The sequence below is a fragment of the Ursus arctos genome, unplaced genomic scaffold (genome assembly GCF_023065955.2).
Source record: "Ursus arctos isolate Adak ecotype North America unplaced genomic scaffold, UrsArc2.0 scaffold_16, whole genome shotgun sequence".
NCBI classification, from domain to species: domain Eukaryota; kingdom Metazoa; phylum Chordata; class Mammalia; order Carnivora; family Ursidae; genus Ursus; species Ursus arctos.
The window spans coordinates 28,237,648-28,261,918 of NW_026622830.1; the positions used below are offsets into that span (position 1 = coordinate 28,237,648).

A 24,271-nucleotide genomic window follows, 5' to 3' on the forward strand; every position below is an offset into this window, starting at 1 on the left:
CTCCTCTCCTTAGCTTTAGGGCAGCCTGGAGTGCTTGAGGAATGTCACATATACCCCATCTGGGGGGGGAGGGTTGTGGGGTGTCAGCTTCTGCTTTGTCTTCAGCCAGCCTTCTGTTCCCCCATCATCGGGTATTTATCAATGGGCTGCAGGATGTAAGGACATTTAATTGTATCTACATTTCTTTTGCCTTTCTTCTCCTCATCAGTTATGACACTGATAGAAAGGAGCTCGGAATCACATATTGCCCTAATAAGTTTTCAAGTGTAGTCAAAAGCACTCAAAAGATTTCCTATTGTGACATGGAGGAACTACAATGAACCAAAGCAGGCTTTGTGTTAACAGCCCTATGATCACACACTGTTTTTTAAAAATCCTTTTTTCTAGAGTAAAAGTGAACTAAGAATCTAGGAGTATTTGTGAAATCAGCTCAGAATACCTTATTATTCTCCAAAGAACATTCAAAACTATTTTAAAGCACTGAATTTTTTCTTGTTAAAATTACTACTGCTAACTAGATAACTAGATAAATAGTGGTAACTTCAGACCTGTGTATCTTCTGGAGCTTCTTTTACATTCTCTAATTATTCTAATTGTATCTAGTTATCTAGTTCTGGCTTATCTTGTTATCTCTACTAGTAGTTAGTTCTCACTAGTAATATTAACAAGGTATAAATTATACTTAAGAGGAGTGTATGATTCAGAGGTTCTGTGCTTGTTCTGGGTTCTTTTTTTTTTTTTTTTTAAAGATTTTATTTATTTATGTGACAGAGAGACAGCCAGCGAGAGAGGGAACACAGCAGGGGGAGTGGGAGAGGAAGAAGCAGGCTCACAGCGGAGGAGCCCGATGTGGGACTCGATCCCGGTACGCCGGGATCACGCCCTGAGCCGAAGGCAGACGCTTTAACGACTGCGCTACCCAGGCGCCCCTTGTTCTGGGTTCTTATGTCACAACCAAGGCCATAGTAGAACGTTGATTTTATTTTATTTTATTGACCTTGGCCTTGACTTTGACCATGGACCTCGATATCAACTTTAGATTTGTGGGGGTCAGTATGAGGGTGAGAGATAGGGTCAGAGTGGTAGGGTCAGACTGAGCATTTATCAGTCAGTAAGATGGTCCATATGGGTCATGGTGAGGATCAGAGTAAGGGTAAGTGTCAGGGTCAGTGATTCTGTCAGGGGGCAGGGGGGAGTCAGACTCAGGGTGATTTGAGGGGTGTCAAGGTCAGAGTCAGAATGAGGGTAAGTGTAGAAGTGTGACGGTGATGAAGTGAGGATGTGGGTCAGGGTGAGGGTGAAGTTGAGAGTTACAGTGAGGGTCAGGACTGGGGTTTGGAAAAGAGTCAGACTGAGTGTTTGGGTCAGGTCAGAATCAAGATGAGGATGACGGTCAGGGTCATGGAGAGGTTAAGGGTATGGTTTAGGGTGAAGATTGTCAAGATGAGGTCCATGGTTACTGTTAGAGTCAGGCTGGGGGTCGGTGTTTGACTTAGAATAGGGTAGATCACAAGGAGGGTCAATGTCAGAGTGAGAATGGCAGAAGAGTGATGTGAGGGTCAGCAGGAGAGCAAGGTCAAGGTCAGTGTCAGATGTGCGGGTCAGCAGGGGAGCAAGGTCAAGGTCAGTGTCAGACGTGAGGGTCAGCAGGAGAGCAAGGTCAAGGTCAGCGTCAGATGTGAGGGTCAGCAGGAGAGTAAGGTCAAGGTCAGTGTCAGGATAAGCACCCATTTAAGGAGTAAGTTTAGAATGAGGATGAGTGAGAGGGGAGGGGAGGGTCTGGTTTAGAGTCAAGGACAAGACAAGGCCAGGGTCAGGGTAAGAATGAGTGTGACAATGAAAGTCAAGTGTGATTCTGGTCTAATATGAGGCTTAGGGTCAGATTGAGGGTGAGAGTCAGGATGAGGATGATGGTGATGGTCGGAGTCAGAGTGAGTGTTAGGGTAAAGCTGAGTATGAGGTTCAGGGTCAGGATGAATGTGGTAGTGAGACTGAGTGTGACAGTACCATTCACGATCCGTGTTACTGTCGTGGTGAAGACCATAGAGTTAGGGTGACTGAAAGTGTCAGGGTCAAAGTGAGAAACAGGTTTAGTGCACAAGTCAGGGTCAGGGTCTGGGTCTAAACATGCTCTAACTCACAATAAGAAATTTTCCTGGACCTTAACTGAAAGTGTGTTTTTCTGCCTGTTTTCAATTATTCTGCTTATTTTCATATGGATTTTATCTCAGTCACCATAAGAAGTGACCTTAGAAATGAATGCCCTTCTGTTCAGGAAGGGGGATGTAGCCTCTGCGGCAACAGGTGACCGCTACAGCCAAAATTGAGACTCAGACTCTGTAAGGGGAAGCGTGGACCTAGCCAGCAGGGCATGTGGGGCGGTCTTTGCCTCTGTATGGAAAAGCAGGGTCTTAGACTCTGGTGTGGGAAGTGGGACCTTGCTCCTCAAATGAGAGATGGGGACTAGTTTCTGGAGCTGAAAGCTGGACTCAGTCTCCGGAGGGGGAAGCAGGGATGTAAGTGCTGGGGGTCTCACTCAAAACTGCTCTGTCTGGAGAAAAGAGGGGCTTTCATGCCTGACCTGAAGAGCTCCCCTAGTGAGTGAGAGAAGCAGGAAATTTTGAGATGAAGGTGCTTCTGAGCTTGTTTGCGCATATGAAGTTTACAAAGTACTTACGAAGCTTCCAAGATTTGTTTGAACGAGTGGTTTCGAGCTTGATTTCACATAAACTCTTAGATACACTCTAAATTACTCTAAGAATGTCCTTTCAAGAATGCTTGAGTGGGGCTTGTGCTAATATTAACTTTTACATATGAATTACCTTTAAGGGGCAATAAGAAGTTTCACTTGAAATGAATGAGTGATTTGGAAACTGATTTCACCAAAAGTGCTTCTTATTGAATCTATTTACTCTAATTTCTTCTAACAAGGTGATTAAGGAATAATGACATTCCCTAATACTGCTTAGATTTATCTAAATTGGGTTTAACTCATTTTTATTTGTTCTTTCTCACCATTAGACATTTCCTTAGCGGGGAATGTCTGATTCTTAGCTTGTTTACAGACATATTGCTCGCTTATACACATGGTTTAGTTTCACTTTATTTTCACTAACTCAACATGTTACTTCTGATTTACTTTACATATAACTGTGTGATGTGACACTTTTTACTTGTGACACTGTTTTTACTTAACCTACTTAATTTGCTTCAATTTGCACTAAGAACTTTTGAGGTGATAGTGTGTATCTGAGCTTATTTGCACATAAAGAAATTTTTACACAGCACTTTAAAGCTCGTACATTTGATCAAAAATTATTTTGAGCCTGATTTCACAGAGATGCAATGTATTCTAATTTCCCATAGGAAGTTAGGTTTAAGAATGCTACTTAGATTTATCTTAATTTGTTCTAACTTGCAATAAGATATTTAATTTGAGATGTGTCTTTCTGAGCTAATTCATTAATTTGCCTTTCTGAGCTAATGTGCTTTAGCTCCTGATAAGAAGTCAGTATAGTTTAGTCTTAATTTTAACATTAACTGCTTAATTACATTTATATTTGCTCTAACTCACAGTAAGAAGTGACTTTTTTCTTTAGTCAGAGAGAGAGAGAGAGTGAGCACAAGCAGGGGGAGTGGCAGGCAGAAGGAGAAGCAGGCTCCCCTCTGAGCAAGGAGCCCAGTGCAGGACCCCAGGATCATGACCTGAGCCGAAGGCAGCCGCTCAACTGTCTGAGCCACCCAGGTGTCCCAAGAAGTGACTTTTACCACAAAAATAAAACACAGTTCTGCCAGTCTGCATCAGACTTCCAATTTCCTAGTAAAAGCCTGTTCTGGGTTCTTATGTCACAACCAAGGCCATAGTAGAACGTTGATTTTATTTTATTTTATTTTATTTTATTTTATTTTATTTTATTTTATTTGTTTGTTTTTAAGTGGGCTCCACTCCCAGCTCAGAGCCCAATGTGGGGCTTGAACTCACTACCTTGAGATCAAGACCTGAGCTGAGGTCAAGAGTCACACACTTAACTGACTGAGCCCCCAGGTGCCCCTAGGAAGTTGAGTTTAGTCATCCACATAATTTGCTACTGTTTCAGGTTCTTCCTTTTTTCTTATGAATTCTAAGGAAAATACATTTGGGAAACTGGATTTCTTTGGGAATACGGAATGACCTCGCCCAGAAATCATCAGCCGAAATAAATAATCATTGACTACAGCAGCCAATATTAATTCCAATCTCTACTAATGCCAATTATTCTCTTATCTTGAGAAATTCTAATGTTAAGGGAAAAAATAGGGACGTCTGACTGGCTCAGTCGGAATAGCAAGCGATGCTTTATCTCAGGGTCATGAGTTTGAGCCCCATGTTGGGTGTAGAGATTACTTAATAAAAATTTAAAATAAATAAAAATGAAAAGCTACTTTTGAGATCAAAGATCCGAGCCTCTTTTAAACTATAGTTCTCAGATTCATCTAAAGTTGCTCTAACAAGAAATGCCAACCTTGGCTAAGAATTGTGTGATTTTGAGCCTGTTTTCACATGTGCGGGTTAGGATCTGCCCGTGCTGTAGCTCGCGGGGCCTCCCCGGCCCTCTGCGGAGGCTGGTCCTGGTCCTGGCTCCAGGTCGGTCCCCACTGCGCGCCCCTGCCCCTGAACCCTGCGGTCTGCGCAATCGCCAAGTCCCGGCTTGGTCGACAGGGGGCGCCCGACGGACCATCCAGGCACCGGGCAGGCAAACCGCTTCCCGGGCCATTTCTCACGTTGGGGGCGGGCGGATGGGAGAGCGGCCTGATCCGCGGGAAGCCCCAGGTGCGGGGCGACGCGAGACTCCACCCGGTTCCCCCACTGGCCAGCCAGCGCCCTCCCCTACCTGGTCCTTCCCTGGCCCGAGGTCTAAGGCGGGGGCATGGGAGGAGCGCGGGGGGAGGACTTTTAGGGGGGACCTTCCTTACAGCTGGCCACCGAGGCGAACTTCCCGGTTCTCCATTCAGAAGCTGAGTCCCTCGCTCAAAGTCTACCTGGATCCCCGCTGACCACTCCCAATGCTTAGTCTCCCCTCTCCCTTCAGGGGCTAAGGTCCCACTGTTTCCTCAGCAGTCCCGAATTGTTCACCCCAGAAGCTAAGCCGGAATTTTTGACCCAAGGTCAAAGTCCCCACCTTTGGTTCCAGAGACGAAGATCAAAGACCTACAGACAATAAAAACAAATATCAAAAAAAGTGAAGACTTAGGAGCGCTTACCCCAGTGGCTAAGAGAGAGAAATGATATCCCCGACAAACATACGCACCTCAAGTGAAGTCCCTCTGCATCCTTTCCAGCTTGCTTTGCCGTGGTCCATGCTCACCAGGCAGCATTTCAACCACGGATCTGGTGGTTTCCCGGGGAATCTGGAAACAGAATTTCCTGCTCAATATAAGGTCTTTTTCTCCACCTCAACCTGTGCGGAATGGCCCTGCCGTTCTAGTTTATCAGATGAGCCCTGTCTCGCCAGCAAGCAGGAGCTCTAGAAACAAAGTGGCAGAAGAAAACATCTGCGGGATGGGGGGGGGGGGATTCCCATGGCAGAAGTGGCCAAGGACCTGCAAGCTGTTAAATTGTCCTGGTTTAGGGTTTCCTGCCCCGGGCTCTGCGATAACCTCAACCTGTGACCAGCGGGCTGTGGGTGGGGAGTGCCTGGGCTTAGTGCCACTCTGTGGAACGGAGTAGAAACCGCTCCCCTTCAGAGCCAAACAAGTTGCCGGGAGCACCGCAGGGGCAGAGAGAAATGGGGCAGTCACAGGGTGAGTCTGACCCTTCTGCCACTGTGGCCATACCTCTGTGAAGTGGTTGCACACTTGCGGCAGGTGCACAGAGGAGCAGAGGAAAGGGGGCCGGTCTGTGGGCTGATAAAAGTGGGGTCTGCCATGCACCACAGGTCGACACCCTGCAGCTGTGAGCCACGTGATGGTGGGCAGGCATTCCAAAGACCCCTCTGAATTCCTTGAGGCTTGGATGTGTTCTGTTTATAGCCGTGTTGTCTCCCTCTATGCCCAAAGGACCCTTGTAGGAGTTGTAGCAGAATTACATCCACCCCACAGATGAAGAAAAGGAGGGTAGAGACTTCAGTATCTTGCTTATGATCTGCCCTTTGGAGGGCTGAAGGAGGGCTTGTCACCGTCTGTAAATGGGATTTGACTTTTCTCACTTAACGCATTTGCTTGTGAGAGTTTCCTGGTTGTTCATCACCCTTGCTGCTACAGGCAGAAGTCATGGAGCCTGGGAATCCTGGCTCCCAGCTCTCTTTCCCTGACTCTGTCTGCTGGGCTGGAGGCAGGAAGAAGCAGACACAGAGACCCCGGGGCCCATTGACACCATCTGGCTGCAGTTTTCCTCATGGGCTGTGTAGGAGGTCCCTAGCCAAGGCTCGTGGTCTGTCTGGCTTGAATCTGGCAGGAATTGCTCCTGCCCTGGGACTAACGTCCCTTGGGTTACAAACACATGAGTGTGCATCTCCCTTCCAGACTGAGAGCCCAAAATGGCAGAGACAATTCTCTCAGTGCCTTGTAAACCAGACCCCTCTGCCCCATCTTCAGTCCTAATTGAGAAAAGTCCAGGAACTGACTAGATCTATGGCTTCTCTACTCCCTGGCACCACAAGCCAGCCCAGCAGGGGGGCTTCGCTGCAGGTTAGCAGGTGGAGGGCTGCCCCGGGCTGCCAGGCCTGCTCACACTATCCAGCAAGACCATTAGTGCCCGTCGCCGGAGCCCCTGCACTGTGCTGCTTTACGCTGTCCTGTGAGCAACGCTGGAGGTTTTGCAAGCAGATACCCAGAGCTAATGAGACGCGCACACGCGCACACACACGCACACACATTTTTTTTTTAAATGGGAGAGAGAAATCAACAAGATGACGCAAGAAGCTTCCCCATTAACAAAGGTTTTTTTGTTTTTTGTTTTTTTTAGAGATTTTATTTATTTATTTATCTGACAGAGAGAGAGACAGCCAACGAGAGAGGGAACACAAGCAGGGGGAGTGGGAGTGGAAGAAGCAGGCTCCCAACGGAGGAGCCCAATGTGGGGCTCGATCCCAGGACTCCAGGATCACGCCCTGAGCCGAAGGCAGATGCTTAATGGCTGAGCCACCCAGGCGCCCCCCCCCCCCATTAACAAAGGTTTTGAGACAAAAACACTACTGGATTTAGATGCCCTGCAACTTTTAATTGAAATCCTACATTATTGTTGTGGCTGTCTTACTGGATTTGAGGGTTTTATTTCTCGGATCAAGCCGCACCCCATGAAAGAGAATTACGACAGAGCTTACCGTGCTCAACCCAAGCAAGAGAAATGGTCACTGTCCCAGGGAACTATTAAGAGCACACCACTTCAGTATTACTACTCTTCAGAACAGTGTTTATTTATGTTGAGTCGAATGTCCAATAAATGCAACTCAAGTCTTAAGTAGCTAAAGCCAGAGAACTCTGTTGGAAAACGTTATTCCAAGTCATATATATATATATATTTTTTTTTTCCAAGTAATGTTTTTAAATGTCGAATGGCCAGTGTGCCCAAGGCCTGGTCACAAGTCCTGAGAACAGCAGCCTTCAGAGCTGTGCTCCAGGCAGAAAGGACAGTAGAAGCAAAAGCAAAGGAAAAGCATAGTCCCGGCCCGAGAGCAAGGTGCATTAGTAGGTTGGAATGGGACTGAAATGCAGAGGCAGAGGGAGCCAGAGGGGCCCAGAGCTCTTGGGGGCCTTAACCGGCACGATAAGCAGTTAAGGCCATGGGGTTCTGGGGCAGGGTTTTAAAGCAGCGTCAAGATGTGGTCAGACTTCTGGGGCACCTGGGTGGCTCAGTCATTAAGCGGCTGCCTTCGGCTCGGGTCACCCCGCATCAGGCTCCCTGCTCGGCAGGAAGCCTTCTTCTCCCTCTCCCACTCCCCCTGCTGGTGTTCCCTCTCTCGCTGTGTCTCTCTCTGTCCATTGAATAAATAAAATCTTTAAAAACAAAAAATGTGGTCAGACTTGTGCCTTAGGGGCTCCCCTGGTTGCCATGCAGGAGAGAGATGGAAGGGGCAGGACCAGAAGCCCGGTGCCCAGGTGGGAGGCAAACACAGAGACCTTTAGAAGGAAGGATGTGGTGTGGTCCAGATTTTTCCTGAGAGGTAAAGCGTGTGGAGGATAGAAGCCTGGCCCTAGGAGTGAAAGCAGCCCTCAGGTTCCTCAACTGTAAAAAAAAAAAAAAAAAAAGAAGAAGAAGAAGAAGGAGGAGGAGGAGGAGAAGGAGAAGGAGAAGATAATGAGACCATCAACCTCACATGGTTGGGGTGATAAATAAGTCATTTAAAGGGCTTGGCAGGTTCCTGGCAGAAAGGAAAAGAGAGATCTTTCGGAGAGCTCCCAGCCGGGACAGAGCCATACAACACACGTGCGACATGAATAAGAGTTATAAAATATTAATGTCATCTCTTTTTGTCACTCCTTGAGCGAGTGGCTCAAACCCAGGTCCTGTGCTTCACAAGCCCTGTCTTCCCCCGTCCCCTGCTGCTGCCTGGGAACTCTGCGGGGGCGGGGGGGGGGCTTGAAGATGAGGACAGACTCCCCTTCTTTCCTTCCTTCCTCAGGGCAGCGCGACACCCGAGGGCATGTTTACCCCAGGAGTACTGATGTGAGTGTCGTCCAACCAACAATGCAAAATACTCTGTTCGGTTTGACTCCCAAACTTGGACTTTGAATTCTCTAGCAATGGTTGTCACAGGCTTTGTTGTGAGAGAGGAGACATTTCTGAATTCTCAGCTTTCCCCTGGAGATGCCGAGGCCTCCCCCACGCAGCAGGGACAGCAGAAAGAGCCCCCGAAGTCACGGCTCTCTGCTTTAGTCACTGATGGATCCCCCGTGCCTAGAACTGAGTTGAGCCCTAGTGGGCGCTCGTTGTTCTCCGTGGGAAGCAGAGTAGTGGTGTGTTCCCTGGTGTAGACAGGCCAGGTGCTGGCCTGTGAGGGCATTTCCCTCCAGGGATGAAGGTGATGTAGAAAGCCTTCCTCCTCAGACAAGAGAGAAGGAGGAAGGGCTGGGACCGTCCTCACTTGTCAGGGGATGCAGGCCGGTGAGCTGGGAGCCTCCTGGGGGGGGGGGGCAGGTTGCTGCAGGAGGCACTGGAGGCCCTGCGTGGAGGCCACAGAGTGCAGCAGAGTCCCCTCACTGCCCTGGAACCCTGGGGCTGGGGAGCTGCTGCAGGAACCATCGGGTTCAGAGAGACCAGGGGACAAAAAGTTTTAGAGCCTGAGCTGAACCGTGTGCATTTCAGCCCTACCACATGGGATGGTTCTTTTGCCCCTTCCCTTGACCAAGGTGGCCAGGCCACGGGCCCTCCTGGTAAGTAAATAACAAGGTCTAGGAGCAGGTTTATAACTATCGTACTTCCAAAGTAGCGATATAAGCATAAATGATACTTTGAGAAACCCCCCACAGCTTAATGGGCTGAGAAAATGTCTATGACTTCTACTGGGGACAAAATGACACATTTTTTAGGGAAATGTTGAATGTCAGTTCAAAGACTAAGAAAAATGCAACGGTTGTGTTTCCCACCCCCCTTTCTGCTCACGGGGATCCCAAGTGAAGAACCCCACCCCCTAGGGCCTGTGACTGCCTTCCAGAGGCTCGACTCTGAACGTCTGATCTTCAAAGCAGCCAGATTGCCCGTTTGGAAGACGGGCAACTGTGGGAAGAGCTGTGGAGTAAGTGACAGCCGGCAGGAGGGGGAGCAGCTCATCAGAGGGGACCCAGGACTCGGCATCAGGATTCCTGATGTAGATGCCTCAGGCACTGCCCAGACCTACTGATTCAAATGCCCAATGTCAGTCCTGGGAATCTGCATTCTAAACAGACGCCCCAGTGATTGATTTTCACCCACATCCTAGGACTTCCCTGGTGCCTTGTCCCAACCAGGGACCCAAGGTAGAGGGAAGGAGCCCTGGAACGCTCCTCACACCCACCCGGGGCAGGTGGCATCATGGCTGGGAGGTGAGCTGGCAGCTCCTGGCCCCTCCAGGGCCCCTCTGTGTGTAAGTGATGCCTGAAACGTGAGGCCACACTGCTGGGGAACCTGAGCGGAGTGTGTGGCCGGATTGAAGGGCTGGGAACTCCCCGCCTCCTGCCCACCTCTCTCCGAACCTTCACCCACCTCCAGTTCGGTCTCTAACAAGCCGAGGAGCCCTGGCTGCTGGCGGGGCCCAGAAAGAGAGCCCGACCACCATGAGGGCAGAAAGGCATCCCCGGCTGAAGGTGTGTGCGGACCAGCAAGTGGTGTGAGCCAGCGCGGGGGCTGAGGAGCCCCGCTGACCATGAGCCGCCAGCTAAAGGGCCGGGGCGAGGAAGGTGAGTGGTCCTCAGCTCTGAGGGGCCCACCCACGGGGTTCCTGAGCAGCAGCAGGGGACCAGGCGAAGCAGAGGGGGGCTCTCGAGGCACAGGGACTGGGCTTGAGTCCCGCGCCTGCCACTTGCTCGCTGAGTGACCCCAGTCTGGTTATCCAGCCTCTCCTGGCCTTTCCCAGGAAAGGAGGGCATGGTGCTTCCTTCCACGTGCCCTGCACGGCCCCCACGCTGGCACTGAGTGGCGGCGGCCCTCAGAACTCACAGGGCCTTCAGCCTCTCGCTCTCTTGGTTAAAACCACCTTTCCTCAGCAATCATTCCCTCAGCAGACTTCTCTGTCTGTCTGTCTGTCTGGGGCAGCAGAGTGTGGGAGGTTCTGACCTCATGTCTGCTCCAGGCTGTCAGAGCTATGTCAGGACTGGGGGTGCTTGTTAGTAAAATAATCAGAGCCAGGTCGTGGTCTGAGGCAGCGGTAACCAGCTGAGGGCCCCCCCCCGTGAAAGGGGGGTGACCCCGGGAGGGGGACTCCCAGAGGTCAGCCATCCATCACGAACCATCTCTTCCAGCAGGCCTTGGAGCGATAGGGCGGGCGAGGAGCGGCTCTCCGGGCACAGGTGAGGTGGGATGGTGCGTGAGGTGGGGTGTGTGTGGGACGGGGTGATGTATTCCTGGTCCAGCCACCAGCCAGAGTTCTCTTCCACCCTCCTTCCTCTCTCCCTTCTCCTATCCCTCCCTCCATCTCGTGTAGGGAGCCCTGGGGGCAGGTGGTTTAACCGGGTGGGGAGGGCCTGGCCTCAGCCCAGAGTTAGTGACACTGAATTGAGCCTCAGGGAGCTGTGAGCATTCATCAGCCTGCGGGGCAGGGACACCAGTGGAGCCAGGACTCACACCCAGGCCACCAAACTCCAGAAGGCACACTCTTCACGTCCACAAAGCACCCGCGGCAGTGGGGCTAGGCCACCTTCCCATTAGGAGTGTGACCACAGCTCTTCTGTGAGCCAGAGAGGGCTTGACCCGGAGTGAGGCCACCTGCTGCTGGAGGAGCCAGAGGAAGTCATAGGAGGGAGACAAGACCTTCCACGGCCTGAGAAGGGCGGGAGCCACACTGACAGGTCAGGAGCCACTTCAGGTCATGAGACCTGCTGGAGATATGACGCCATTTTCTCCCTGAATCCCAGGCGGGGCCTGCACACCCCCGAGGAAGTGAGGAAGCAGAATCTGAGGAAAGAATGGACGTCTGGGGCTGGGGGTGCAAGAGGCTCCCCCGGCCAATTCCAAGGGGGAGGGCTTGTCCCGGCCCCCGCTCAGGCACACTGCAGGCATGTGGGGGAGCTGGCCAGGATCGGCCTCCTCTGCCTCCACGGCCAAGCCCTTCCCTCCTGTCATCCTCTGCTCCCCCACTGCCAGGGCCAAGTCCTTGCTGAGGCAGCTCCACGACAAAGAGGGAGCTTTCCACAACCAAGACTTGTGGGAAAACCAGGACCCTGGGCAGGAGGGAGGGGCCAGGGAGGCGCCACTGGCATCTCAACACCCCTTCCTGCCGCCACAGCTGCCCCTTGGCCATGTCTGTCCTCCCTAACCCCCCCCCCATCCCGTTATCCCTTCCCTCCAGACGTGGGGACAAGTTTTTGAAAGTGTGATGAGTGTGACTGGATGAGAAACCCCTTCCTCATGGGAGGGTCAGTGCTCTTGGTGACAGTTGTCTAGACGTAGGCTGCTCGGACCCCCCAGTTGCTGTCCCTTCTGCACCCAACCTGGCTCCGCTCTGCCCCAGCCAAAGATGCTGGTCTTGGGGTCACCTGTGGGTACATACTCCTTAAGCAGGACTGAAATGGAAAATCACTTTGCCTAAAATGCAAACCTTTTCCTGCTGAAATATTCCACTCACACCCCACCCTGCTTGCCATTTTTCCTTCCCCATAAAGAAAGAAGAAATGGGTCAGAATTTTCATTTCAGGAGTGCAGATGGTCCGGGAATACAGCAAATTTAAATATTGGGAATCCACTAAATGAACTGAACCCCAATTACCCAAAGATTTTCATTTTAAATCTCCTCTGGAGTCACCTCTTTGGGGACCTGATGTTCCCTCAGCTTATAGTCTACAAGGAGAAAAAAGAATGGCTGAGAATACCAAGTTATTTTCTCAAAATAATTACACTTCATTATACCACTAGTTGACAAGGACGGTCAGAACTCTTCCTCTTTCCAGATCATTTGCTAAATGTACTTAACAGGTTAAAATCACCAAGCTGGAGGGTAAGCCAGACCCACCGGGCCTTCCAGCTTCTTCTCTATTTTCACCTCGGGTCAGGTGCGTACGCACGAGGAGACCTGTGACGTGTGAGGGAGAGCGCGCTGGGCTTGGAGGTCTTCCTAATGTAGCAGCTGCTTTTCTGGCTCCTAAATTATTCATTATGTGGAGTCCATGGAAAACTGGCTGTAAAGAATGAAACTAAAAAAGTAGCTCATTTTCTGGGTGGAAGAGGCTTGGGGAAGATTGAAGAGCAAATTCTGGCTTGCTTTCCACATTCCATACAAATTTCGTTCTGTTGGGAAATAAGATTACGATAGGAATTTACAGCCTGTAAAAAATGCATGAACCCCCAACTTCTATCTACAGTGTTTGAAAGAATGCTTGGTACAGCCCATTACCAAAAAGAAGACCATTTGGTAGCAGATTGAGGGCACACAGAGCTCAGAAGAAGAGGCAGACATACTGTCATTCTCACTCCATTCTTTCAAAGCAACATGGCGCCCGTAGTGGATGTGGGTCCAGGAGACCTTTCTCCTTCACCCCTCGCATACACTCTCTGCTTTTCTGTCCTCTCTGAGAGCGTAGCTCAGTTCTAGAACTCTCTTAGGGGTCACAGCTGCAGGGACACACACTTTCTCACACTCGCTTTCAGGTCTTTGGAAGGAGTGGATTTGTTTTGGGCTCCATCCCTCCGCCAAGATGGGGGCCAAAGCCTTCCAGAGCCATGGGGAAGAACATCTACAGGACAAACCCCTCTCTCACTGGCTGATACTGATCAGCTTCCTAACTTGGATGAGTTCTCATTACTCTTAAATCATCCTGCTTTACATTTGCTGATGGAGATCAGGGCAGGAGTGGGCCAAGAAAACCTGTCCCACCACACATACAATCACCTATCTTTGCATCCGTAAACAGCACTCACTGCTTTTCAATGTGCTTACACAAGTTGGCTCATGCAGTAATTGCCCCAATTAGAAACCGAGTCCCAAAGATTGTTAATGGTGGAGTCAGACCCTTGCTTGGTGCCTTTTTGTGCATTCACAGCGGGTGAAGCAGCCACAGCAAACACACTCACTCACTCGGGGGGGTCTGCCCTGCAGTGACTGGGAGCCCGTGTCCATACTCCACAACAGTGCCGCAGTGCTGCTAGCATGACCCTTGGATGCAGACCACAGCCTGCAAAACAGGCTCCAGGGTCACACCCTCACCCTCCAGATTTCCACCCAGCTACCCCACGGGTACAGCTCTCTGGGCGACCTCCCCTTAGCACACTCCCCATCCCCAGCAACCGGATCCCACCCGAGACTCAGCTCTGCCTTGGTCACCCCTACCTCAGACCTCTTGCATTTCCACTGGGGCCCCTCGATCCCCTATTTCCTCTGCCTAGAGTCCCCTCACCCTGCTAGCACCACCCCCTCCCCTTCTTCTCTTGGCAAAATCCTGTTCATCCTCAAGAATCAGAGTCAGTTCTTTGCAAAGCATTTTCAATCATCCCGGTTACGCTTTGTCACACTCTCTGTATTCCCATGGCTTTTTTTTTCATCCACCATTTGTTTTTTCTTTTTAAAAACAAAAATTTGTTTATCTCAGTTATTGTCAAAAACTGATTTCCTAAATATCATGCACGCAACCTTTATGGCGTATAGCAGGCAAAGCTTAGGACTTCCAAAGTGGGGGGCTTGATTGGGGCTGAATAAGAATTACAGTACAACAGTCCACAATAAATAACAGCACCAGGATTTTGAGGCAAAGCAGTCAAAGAAACTTAGGTGCAACTTAGGGTGCAAATTGTGTTGCTTTCCATTGAAGAGTTGATGAGTCTTTGGGGAAATCCTGCAATGACCAATCAAGCCATTTGCCTGGGGAGGAGACTCCTGGGAAAATAGTCATGCTAATGAAGACACAGGTGTAACACAAAGTCATCTGAATGTAGACACTAAGATACAGTTTTGGTTCTCTGTGTCTGAACTGAGTGTGGGGTAGAGGGTTTCAGTTCTCAGTTGGTCTTTGTGGTCATTCTTCAGCCCAAAAGGAAGAACGTCAATCCAGATCTTCACCACTGTTTGAGAATCCTAATTGCATGTGGATAGCTGTTTGGACCTCCACGTTTCTGGGGATGATTGTTTCAACCTGTGTGTGAGGTTTTCCAGCTCTTTCTTCTGGATGACCCTTTGCTGTATCATTTGACACACAGCAGTTGTACACCAGCGTTCAAAACTCTGGACACCTCCACCCATCTGAACACTGGTACACAGACACATGCGAAGAAAAGGGTTATGACCACAGTCTGTATAGGTCACTTTTCAGCCAGAACCCAAGAATATCCAGACTACGTAAAAGAACAAATCTCATGCCTAGTCGGAAAAGTCCATAGAACCAAATATGGGATCGTGAATCAAAGTTCCCAGTTTCCTGATATCTTTGTTTACTTCCTGGATCTTTTTAGTAATGTTAAAGATCTCTGAGGGGTCTTCAGGAATGCAAGCACAATTCTCCTCCCCTGAAATATTGCACATTCCCCTAGAAAGGCCAAAATATACCTAAAGCAGCTCTGTTCTAGAAACGCCTGGCTGGCTCAGTTGGAAGAGCATGTGACTCTTGATCTTGGGGTCATGAATTTTAGCCCCACATTGGGTGTAGACATTACTTAAATAGATAAAACTTAAAAAAAAATAAAAAATTAGGCAGCTCTGGGGCGCCTGGGTTCTGGGATCGAGCCCCGCATAGGGCGACCTGCTCAGCGGGAAGCCTGCTTCTCCCTCTCCCACTCCCCTTGCTTGTGTTTCCTCTCTCACTGCCTCTCTCTCTGTCAAATAAATAAATAAAATCTTAAAAAAAAAAAAATAAGGCAGCTCTTTTCTAAATCGTCACCTGTTCAATTTCCTAAACCTCCCAGATGTGTTCTTGGTGGCATTGTCTACTCACCTGCTACTCTTTCAATCATAACATATGAGATTCACTTCACTATCCAGACCTCTTGTAAAATAGGGAAATGAAAGTCCTAAATTTCACAATTCTCCTAGAGTTGTTAGGGTCGGTTCTTAAATCAGGGCCCAATTTTTCTCCTTCTTCAATGAAACTGTCTACTAATCTTACTTTCCTAAAGGACAAACTAATGGGCTAAAATGGATCCTGAGGGGTGCCTGGGTGGCACAGCGGTTAAGCGTCTGCCTTCGGCTCAGGGCGTGATCCCGGCGTTCCGGGATCGAGCCCCGCATCAGGCTCCTCTGCTATGAGCCTGCTTCTTCCTCTCCCACTCCCCCTGCTTGTGTTCCCTCTCTCTCTGGCTGTCTCTCTCTCTGTCGAATAAATAAATAAAATCTTTAAAAAAATAAAAAATAAAAATAAAATGGATCCTGAGAGCTGTCAGAGACAACCCTGAGATAGGTATTAGTTAACCAAAGTAACAAGTTCCTGTCTGATTTGTGAGTGATGCTAGGCTTCCGTACCAGATCCAATACCAGTCACTGGGGGCCACCTAGTGATCTGGTCTGGGCCAAAATACTCCTAGGGGATTGCAAAATAATGCTGGAATCTTTTGGCCCTGCTCCTCAAGAGCAGTTTGGTGTCAGGTAGTGAATTGTGTAGTACCAAGATCATTAGGTCGGGCTCAAGGAAAAGAAGAGTAACATGTCTTACTTCTAGATCTGTGACAGTAAGACAGTCTCCAAAAATACACCACCTGTTCCCGGATCTCCTTCCAAATTCTATTTCAGTGAAAGGTCAAAGTTGTGACAAGAATTAGCTGTCACGAAAGTTCCTGAAGTATTGCTTCAGCAGAGTCAAGACTCTCCCAGGATGAGATGGGGGTTTTGGATTTCTCACCACCCGGCCTATTGTGGAATTTACCACCTAATACATCGCCCAGTGGTTGAGTCCAGTTACCCAGGAAACCAACTGATTTCTTACAAAGAACTGGGACCAAAGAAAGCTGAGTGGTTCCCAAAGGAAATATGTACTTTAGCCAGTTCATGGGTGACTTGTAACTGGGTATTGGATTCATATCAACGAGTGATTAAGGATGCAAACAGCAATATTAGAAATAGATGCTTATTAGTAACACAATTAAAAGCAGCCTTAAGTTGGTGCAGGATAGAATTAGGTTCAAGAATAGAAAACAGAGGAATACAGGTTACAAAGTGACAATCTATGGTCTTGTTCCATGGATCTTGGGCACAGCTGTCTATATTCAAAGACCGTCTGCTTTAACGCTCAGCCCAAGGTCACCAGTAGGGATGGTCTTCCGGTAATTTGAGGATGGTGATGTCTCTTCAGTTGAAAGACATGAATCCAAGAATCAATCCCTTGACAGTTTCACTACTGTGCTAGTTGTTAGTAGTACCCGCTAGAGTCCTTCCAGTCAGGGTTCTGAGACCGTCCTTTGGTTGAAGACAAAAACTCTAGGCTACAGTTGAGGTTTCAAGGAACTTTCAGGGTAATATCTGTAAGTGACAGAGACTTAAAATGACTAGTGGTTAACTTATTACTGATAACCTTCAAAAGTGGAACATTTCATAGCAATAATGAAACTGACCAGGAAATTTGGTCATTCCTATAGGATGCAAAACAAATGTAATAAGGCAATCTAAAAGTTATGGGCAAAATGTTTATCATGAGTAAGCATGTTTTGCAGACAAGGAACATTATCTCTGACTAATAAAGATGGTTAAATAATTTTTACAGAGAAAAATATCTTGAGGTGTAATGTATAATTAGATAAAGACATATATACAATATAACAAGAATATATCAAACATATAAGAAAAAGATATCAAGAATATTAAGTAAAGAGATTCAGTGAGTCCAGAGTAAGTCCTAAGCATGTGTATTTTGGGTTTTTTTGTTTTGTTTTGTTTTTTTGTTGTTTTTTTTTGAGAGAGAGAAAGAGTGAGGGGTGTGGGGGGCAGAGGGAGAGAGAGAGAGACTCTCAAGGAGGTTTCATGCTCAGCACAGAGCCTGACATGGGGCTTAATCCCAGGACCCCAAGATCATGAACCTGAGCCGAAATCAAGAGTCAGATGCCTAACAGACTGAGACACCCAGGCGCCCCTAAGCGTGTGTATTTTAATAAAGCTCCCTAGGTAGATCTGATGTGCATCTCCAGGTGAAAAGCACTGGCCTAAAAGATGCCAGATTCGAATTAAAGACCTGATGCCGAAAAAACATTTTAAATGACAACTGAATTATGACTGATTATTAGAGTGTTGCCTAACATCAGGCAAAGAACCTTCAGGGCTCTGATTAATGGAAACAGGTCACGAGCAGCAAAGGCAATGACAAATCTGTAGGAAGTGCCTGTAGAGCATACAGTTGATGAAATATTTAAACATTCCACCTATACCAATTTAACCTGGAAAAGGCTAAGCTTCTCTTCTGATTTGACAGCTCTTCTCATGAAACTCCAAAAGTGACGTATCAAATAATCCTGACTGTTTCTTTTTCATAAGGTGGAAGAATAAGTTTTTGTGATTTTCCAGGACCTTCTGGGAAATCTCAAAGAGACGTTCAGCTGCAGCAGATATTCTGAAAGTTATTTTACTTCATTTTACACTTAGGAGTCAATCTTAGAAAAAAGAAATTAAAAGTTGTCGGATTTGAACACTTAAGATAGGCTCGCGGGGGCCTTAGAAACACTATTTGGCTACTCTTCTCTTCTATGGGCCAGAATGTGCTCTGTCTTGGTGAGTGCTCGATGCGGGCTCAAGAAGCGTGTGTTTTCTGCTGTCGTTGGATTAAGTGTTCTATCAACATCAGTTAGACCTAGTTGATTGATGGTGTTGTTCAGTTGAACTATGTCCTTACTGACTTTGTGCCTGTTGGATATCTTGATTACTGACAAAGGAACTGGACTCTCCAATTATAATCATGGATTTGCCTATTTCTCTTTGCAGTTCTATCAGTTTTCGGTGTTCTGTTGTTAGGCGCATACATATTGGGAGAATTGTTACGTCTTTTTGAAGAACTGATCTCTTTAACATCATCTCTTTAACATTATGTAATGTAATGCCCTACTTTTTTCCTGATAATTTTCCCTGCTCTAAAATCTGCTTTATCTGAAATTAGTGTATTTTCCTCCATCCTTTTCCTCATAATCTGTATTTGTCTTTACAAGGAAAGACAACTGCATTTGTCTTTATAGCTAAAGTGGATTTCTCCTACACGACTTCTTCTTGGACCTTTTTTACTATCAACTCTGACAATCTCTTTCTTTAACTGGTATATTAGACCATTGCTGTTAAAGGGATTGTTGATATAGTTGTATTAATATTTGCCATAGTTGTTGCTGTTTTCTATTCATTGCCCTTGTTCTTTGTTCCTATTTTTGTCTTCCACTCTCTTACCTTTTGTGGTTTTGACTCAGCACTTCATAGGATTCCAGTTTCTCTCCTTTTTTAGCATATCAGTTATACTTTTTTTTTTAACTTTTCTTAGTGGTTTCACTAAAGTTTGCAATATCTGTTTATAATTAATCCAAGTCCACTTCCAAATACACCATACCACTTCATGGGTAGCGTAGGCACCTTCTAAGGGTGTTCCCAGTTCCTCCTTCCTGTCCCTTGAACACCGCTGCCATCCATTTCACTTATCCGTAAGCTGCAGTCATCCAGTACCTTGTTGCTAACATCATTTTAAACAAACTCTTATCTGTTGGATCAGTTAAGAATAAGATCTCAGGACGCCTGGGTGGTTCAGTCCATTAAGCGTCTGCCTTAGGCTCAGGACATGATCTCAGGGTCCTGGGATCGAGGCCCACATCAGGCTCCTTGCACAGCGGGGAGCCTGCTTCTCCCTCTGCCTGCTGCTCCCCCTGCTTGTGCGCGCTCTCTATCTCTGTCAAATAAATAAATAAATAAATATCTTAAAAAAAAAAAAGAATAAGATCTCAGATCTCAGCTCAGAAGTTTCTTCCTTCTAGAGTGCCTGGGTGGCTCAGTTGGTCAAGCATCTGCCTAAATCCAGCCCCACTTAGCATGGACTAGTTCTGGCTGCTGTTTGACAGGGTGGCTTGCTTCTCGGAGTGTAAAATCTCAAGGGTCAGGGAAGCAGAGAGGAAAGCTCTCTGGGGCCACCCCATTGCATGCACAACCTTGAGAGGCTGGGTAAGGAGGAGGGTAGAGTTGAGAATCTGGGAACCTGGGACTCCACATCCCACACTCGATCGCTGTTGCTGGGAATGGCAGGTGGCAAACTTCTCCTCTGCTTTGCCCAAAGTTGGGGCTTTGGTCGTGCAGCTGGGGAAAGCTACCTGCCAGTGGCAGAAAAGCCTGGATGGGGGCCCGTGTGGACAAGGAGAACCAGTGCCCTGCAGAAGATCGGTTCCAGGCACTGCTTACTTGGATGCGGGGCTCAGAGTGCAAGACTGGCGAGGCAGGCTGGAGACAGGAGGGGAGGGGGACTTTGTTGAGTCCTTCCCTCAGGCCAGAACTTTACTCCTGCTTTTAATTAACCCCCGTAACCACGTAAGGAAATGGGGGCTACTAGAGCCATTTTACGGATGAGGAAGCTGAGGTGCAGAAAAGTAATTTATTTGTAGTCACAGAGATTAAAAAAAAAAATGATAGAAATGATCTTTTCACGCTAAACCAGCCTAGCTCGAAATCTGTGTTCTTCCTGTAAGCAAAAATTATCTTATTTCTGGGTAAAAGTATCAGGGTAATGGCATCCATTCTCAGACGCCGGTCACTGTTCTGTGTTCGTTAACAAGCTGATGGAGTAAGGATGAACATCCCCCATGTTAGAGATGAGCTGAGACTCAGAGAGGTCAATGACTTGCTCAGACACCCAGCTAGTAAGTGGTGGAGAGGGTAGTTATTAATACCAGAACTGCAGGATAATTTCCCTGCGTTCAATTCGTAAATGTTGATACGAAGAGTTGTACTTAGTGTAGACGTTGGGCAAAATGTTGAGGAAATTTCATACTGTCGATTCTGTTCAACCAGGCCATTTGCCAATGCCACAAAGTCATGTTTACAAACACACACACACACACACACACACACACACACACACTCAAAGGTGAGGGGATGTGAGGCAACAGCCCCTGGAGAAAGGAACCCGCCCAGCCCTTCCTGGGCCAGTGGTCCAGGCTTGCCAGACAGAGACCCATGCTTGGCTGGCCCTGGGGGTCAGGATATGACTCAGCTCTGACCCCAAGGAGCTACACACCCAAGAAGAGGAAAGGCATGTGCCTAGATTTCTACCTGAGGTTTAGGCAAGAGCGTGCAAATGCCAGCTGGTCAGAGGAGGGTGACATTAATCCTCATCCCAAACCAGAGTCTCCGAAAGAGGTGGCCCTTGGAGCCAACAAGCTCCAGGAAGCATCTGGAACATCTGATTCCTCACAGCTGGGAGCACTTTCCTGGGGTGGTGGCCAGGGAGGCCAGAACTGTCCCTTTCCTGTCCCTGCAGGTGACAGGTCCGGGAGGAGACCCTCACGGAAGCAGGCTCCCAGAGCCGAGGGTGCAGCGGGCAGGCGCAGAGCTCAGCCCTGCCAGAAGGAGCCGGCCAGGGGCAGTCCAAGGCCGGGGTCCTCCCAGAGGAAGCAAGCAGAGCGCAGGAGGCAGCGAGAGGAGCTGGGGGAGCAGGGGCGGAGCTCCGCAGAGAGGACCTTCGAGGGGAGGAGGAAGAGAGATGGGAGGGCTTCCCTCAAGGAGCAGAGAGCTCCCCCAAAGAAGGAAAAGGAGGTGCCAAGGAAGGAGGAGATGTGGAAGCGGCCAAAGAAACACAGGTATGTTGTGATTCTAATTCAGGTGTGTTTTTTGACTGGCACCCTCTTCTCCTTTGGCCCTTCTCCCTCCCCTGATGAAGGGCGGAGGTCCCCTCCCCTGGTATAGGTGACCCCTGCTCTCATCTGCTTCTGTTTGTCCCTGCCTTGTCCACCGCCCTGCCTTCCCCGTCTATGGCAGAGATGGAATGAGATCTTGGTCATCCTGGGGGGACTGACCACTGGGCACTCTCAGAGCCAATGCCCCCTGTCCAGCAGGTGCAAGCGGAAGCACTGAGGGGGGAGGTGACATGGCAGCCAGGTGGGACAAGATCCCAAGTCTCCTGAATTTCAGCTGGTGACTCAGTACAGCTCTGGAAGAGGCACTAAGTGAAATGAACACGATTGGATTTCGCTGTCATCGTAGGACTTAAGCATACCATTTCCCCAATCTGGACTTGCGTCCTCTTCTGTGAAATGTGGTATTGATCTAGAGGACCTTCAGGGATTCCAACCAGCCCCAAAACCTAGGATTTGGGGGTTTTATTTGTTTTGTTTCCTTTGTCCCATTAGCACTGGCACACGGGAGTTCATGGAGTGAGCCAGCTTATGGAATCAGCAAGTCGGGATTTTAGTTCCATTCTTTGCTGCATATTTTGATGGGACATCTCCTTCTCTTGGCCTCTCTTTTTGGCTTTACTCACTTCTTGGGATGTTTTAAGAATCCCTGTTGATAATGGCTGGGGAGGCTTTTGAAATAGGTGAAGGAATTGGAGTTATGGTGAAGATGATATTCCTTTCCATGGGCCTCTAGGCTCTACCACCGGACCTCCCCACCTTTACAGAGGGCACTGGTTCCTCAAAAGGGCCACTGATTTCTTCTGTCATCCATGCCAGCCATCCCTGCCTTAGTTAGGGCTTTTGTCTACTGTCTGACTGTCCTTGGACATCAGCTAAAGGGGTAAAGAAGGCATGGTGCCCTTAGCAATTTAGAGAGAACCTGAGTGCATGTCGATTGGGCCCTGGAGTGTCCTGAACTTTAGAGGGAGGCTGCCCCCCACCCCTGCAAACAGACCGCAGGTATCTGGACGGCAGATGCAAAGTAAGGGGTCCAGACAAGGGCTCATTCGTGGTCATTCTCAGCTGAGTCCGTGGCAGGGCATAGAGAGACGGAAAAGACTCAGTCCTGTTCCCCAGAGGCTGACAGTCTAGCAGGGGATGTAGGACATGGGCATCAGTCATCACAAGACAAGGCAGAAGGCAATACGTATCTGAGAAAGGATTTAAAGAACGGCCTTCTTGGCGGGGCGCTGGGGCATCACGGTTCCTCCTCGGAGAAGGTAAGCATTTCGGCTGCTCGTGGACTCCCAGGTGGCATTTGGACACGCAATGACTGAATGCCCCCGACCCCCAGACTGCGGGAACCCCTGTGGAAAGACACCAAGGCAGCTATCATGGGGTGCACCTGAGGCATGGCAAGACACCCCTGTGCCCTAAGGTTCCCAGCAGTGAAGTGTTGGGGCCCCTCCTCTCGCCTCTGTCCTCTTCGAGTTCCTCGGAAATGAAGACTCACAGGGGCTGCTGTAAATTGTTCTCTAACCCAAGCCCACATCCTGGTGTTTCCGTTTATGGAACTTGCTAAGAAGGCTGCCGGGGTGTGACCTTTCCCTGTGCACCCCTCACCTGGGGCGGGGGGCTGCTCTCCCGCCCAAAGTCACTGTGCCTGTGAGTGAAGGACGCTGCGAGGAGCACACACAAGAACTAGGATTTTGTGGCAGCCGAACACATCATCTTGTCTGTGAGATGCCGAGGCCCCTCACATGGGGAGAAGGGCTCCAGCTGGAAGGTCCCTGCCCCTGGGCCGTCCAGTACCCTCCCCACCAGCTGCGCGCTGAGCCCTTGAAATTTGGCCAACGCGCAGCCAAGGCACTGAATTTCTCATTTCCTTTCATTTTAATTCAGTGTTCATACTACCAAGTTGACACAAGAGTTAGTGAATTTCCTGAACTCACACAGGCAGCTGTGGCTTTGAAATCAACTTTAACTTTGAAGCCGGTGCATTTCCTCTTAAAAATGAAAGGCAAACTGCCTTTGTCCATGCAGATGCAAATGTCAAAGGGAAACAACATTTTGCTACTCGATGCGTTTGTCCGGAAACTTTTAAGTATGTCTTAAACAACCTGGGTGTGTGAATCTACTTTTCAACCACAAGTTTTATGAAATCCAGATACAGATCAAATACGTTCGAGGACAATTTAGTGTCTGAATCGATACGCACAGCAGCGGCGGGATGAGCACCAGATTTTGAAGACAGTATAAGAAGAATATAAAATATCTCATTAAGAATTTTTTATACTGGTTACGTGTTAAAAGGATAATTTTTGACATATTGGATTCAATGAACTGTATTATTAAAATTAACCCGCCCATGTCCTTTTGCCATTTTAATATGTTTCCTAGAAAATTTAAAATCACAACATGTGGCTCTGGTTGTATTTCTGTTGAGCGGCCCTGCGCTCCAATGCGGTGGGTGGGGAGGACTCAGAGGAAGGGAGTAGGGGGAGGCAACTCTCCCGGTGTTTTGGGCTACAGGACAGAGTGGTGGCCTCTTCTGACGGGCAGTGGGAGTCACCGAGGGCTTCTGAGCAGGCGTGGGCCTCTGAGGGGTGGCCGGGGCGCTCAGGCCTGGGAGGGCCAGGGAACACACCGCAGCCCCCATGCCTGTGGGCTCATCTCCATTCCACAGAGCACCTGCAGACACTTGCTCAACTTCTCACTCTTCTCTCTTCTGCCCTGACTCTGCCTCCAGATCGCCCTCTTCGGCCTCCAGCGCCTCCGGAGGGGAGTCTCTGTCAGAGGAGGAACTGGCCTGGATCCTGGAGCAGGTAGAAGACAGGAAGAAGCTCATTGCCACCATGCGGAACAAGCCCTGGCCCATGACGAAAAAGCTTAGGGAGCTCAGGT

At 48.8% G+C, this 24,271-nt stretch overlaps 1 protein-coding gene across 1 annotated transcript in view; it reads left to right on the plus strand.

Moving 5' to 3' along the window:
• The first annotated feature begins 10,319 nt into the window (after positions 1-10,319).
• TMC2 (transmembrane channel like 2) overlaps positions 10,320-24,271 on the plus strand; it is a 64,013-nt gene continuing 50,061 nt past the window's right edge. The window contains exons 1-3 of the mRNA XM_026502897.4: positions 10,320-10,353; positions 21,013-21,331; positions 24,117-24,269. Of these exons, the coding sequence (XP_026358682.3) occupies positions 10,320-10,353; positions 21,013-21,331; positions 24,117-24,269 (506 nt within the window). The remainder of the gene's footprint in view (positions 10,354-21,012; positions 21,332-24,116; positions 24,270-24,271) is intronic.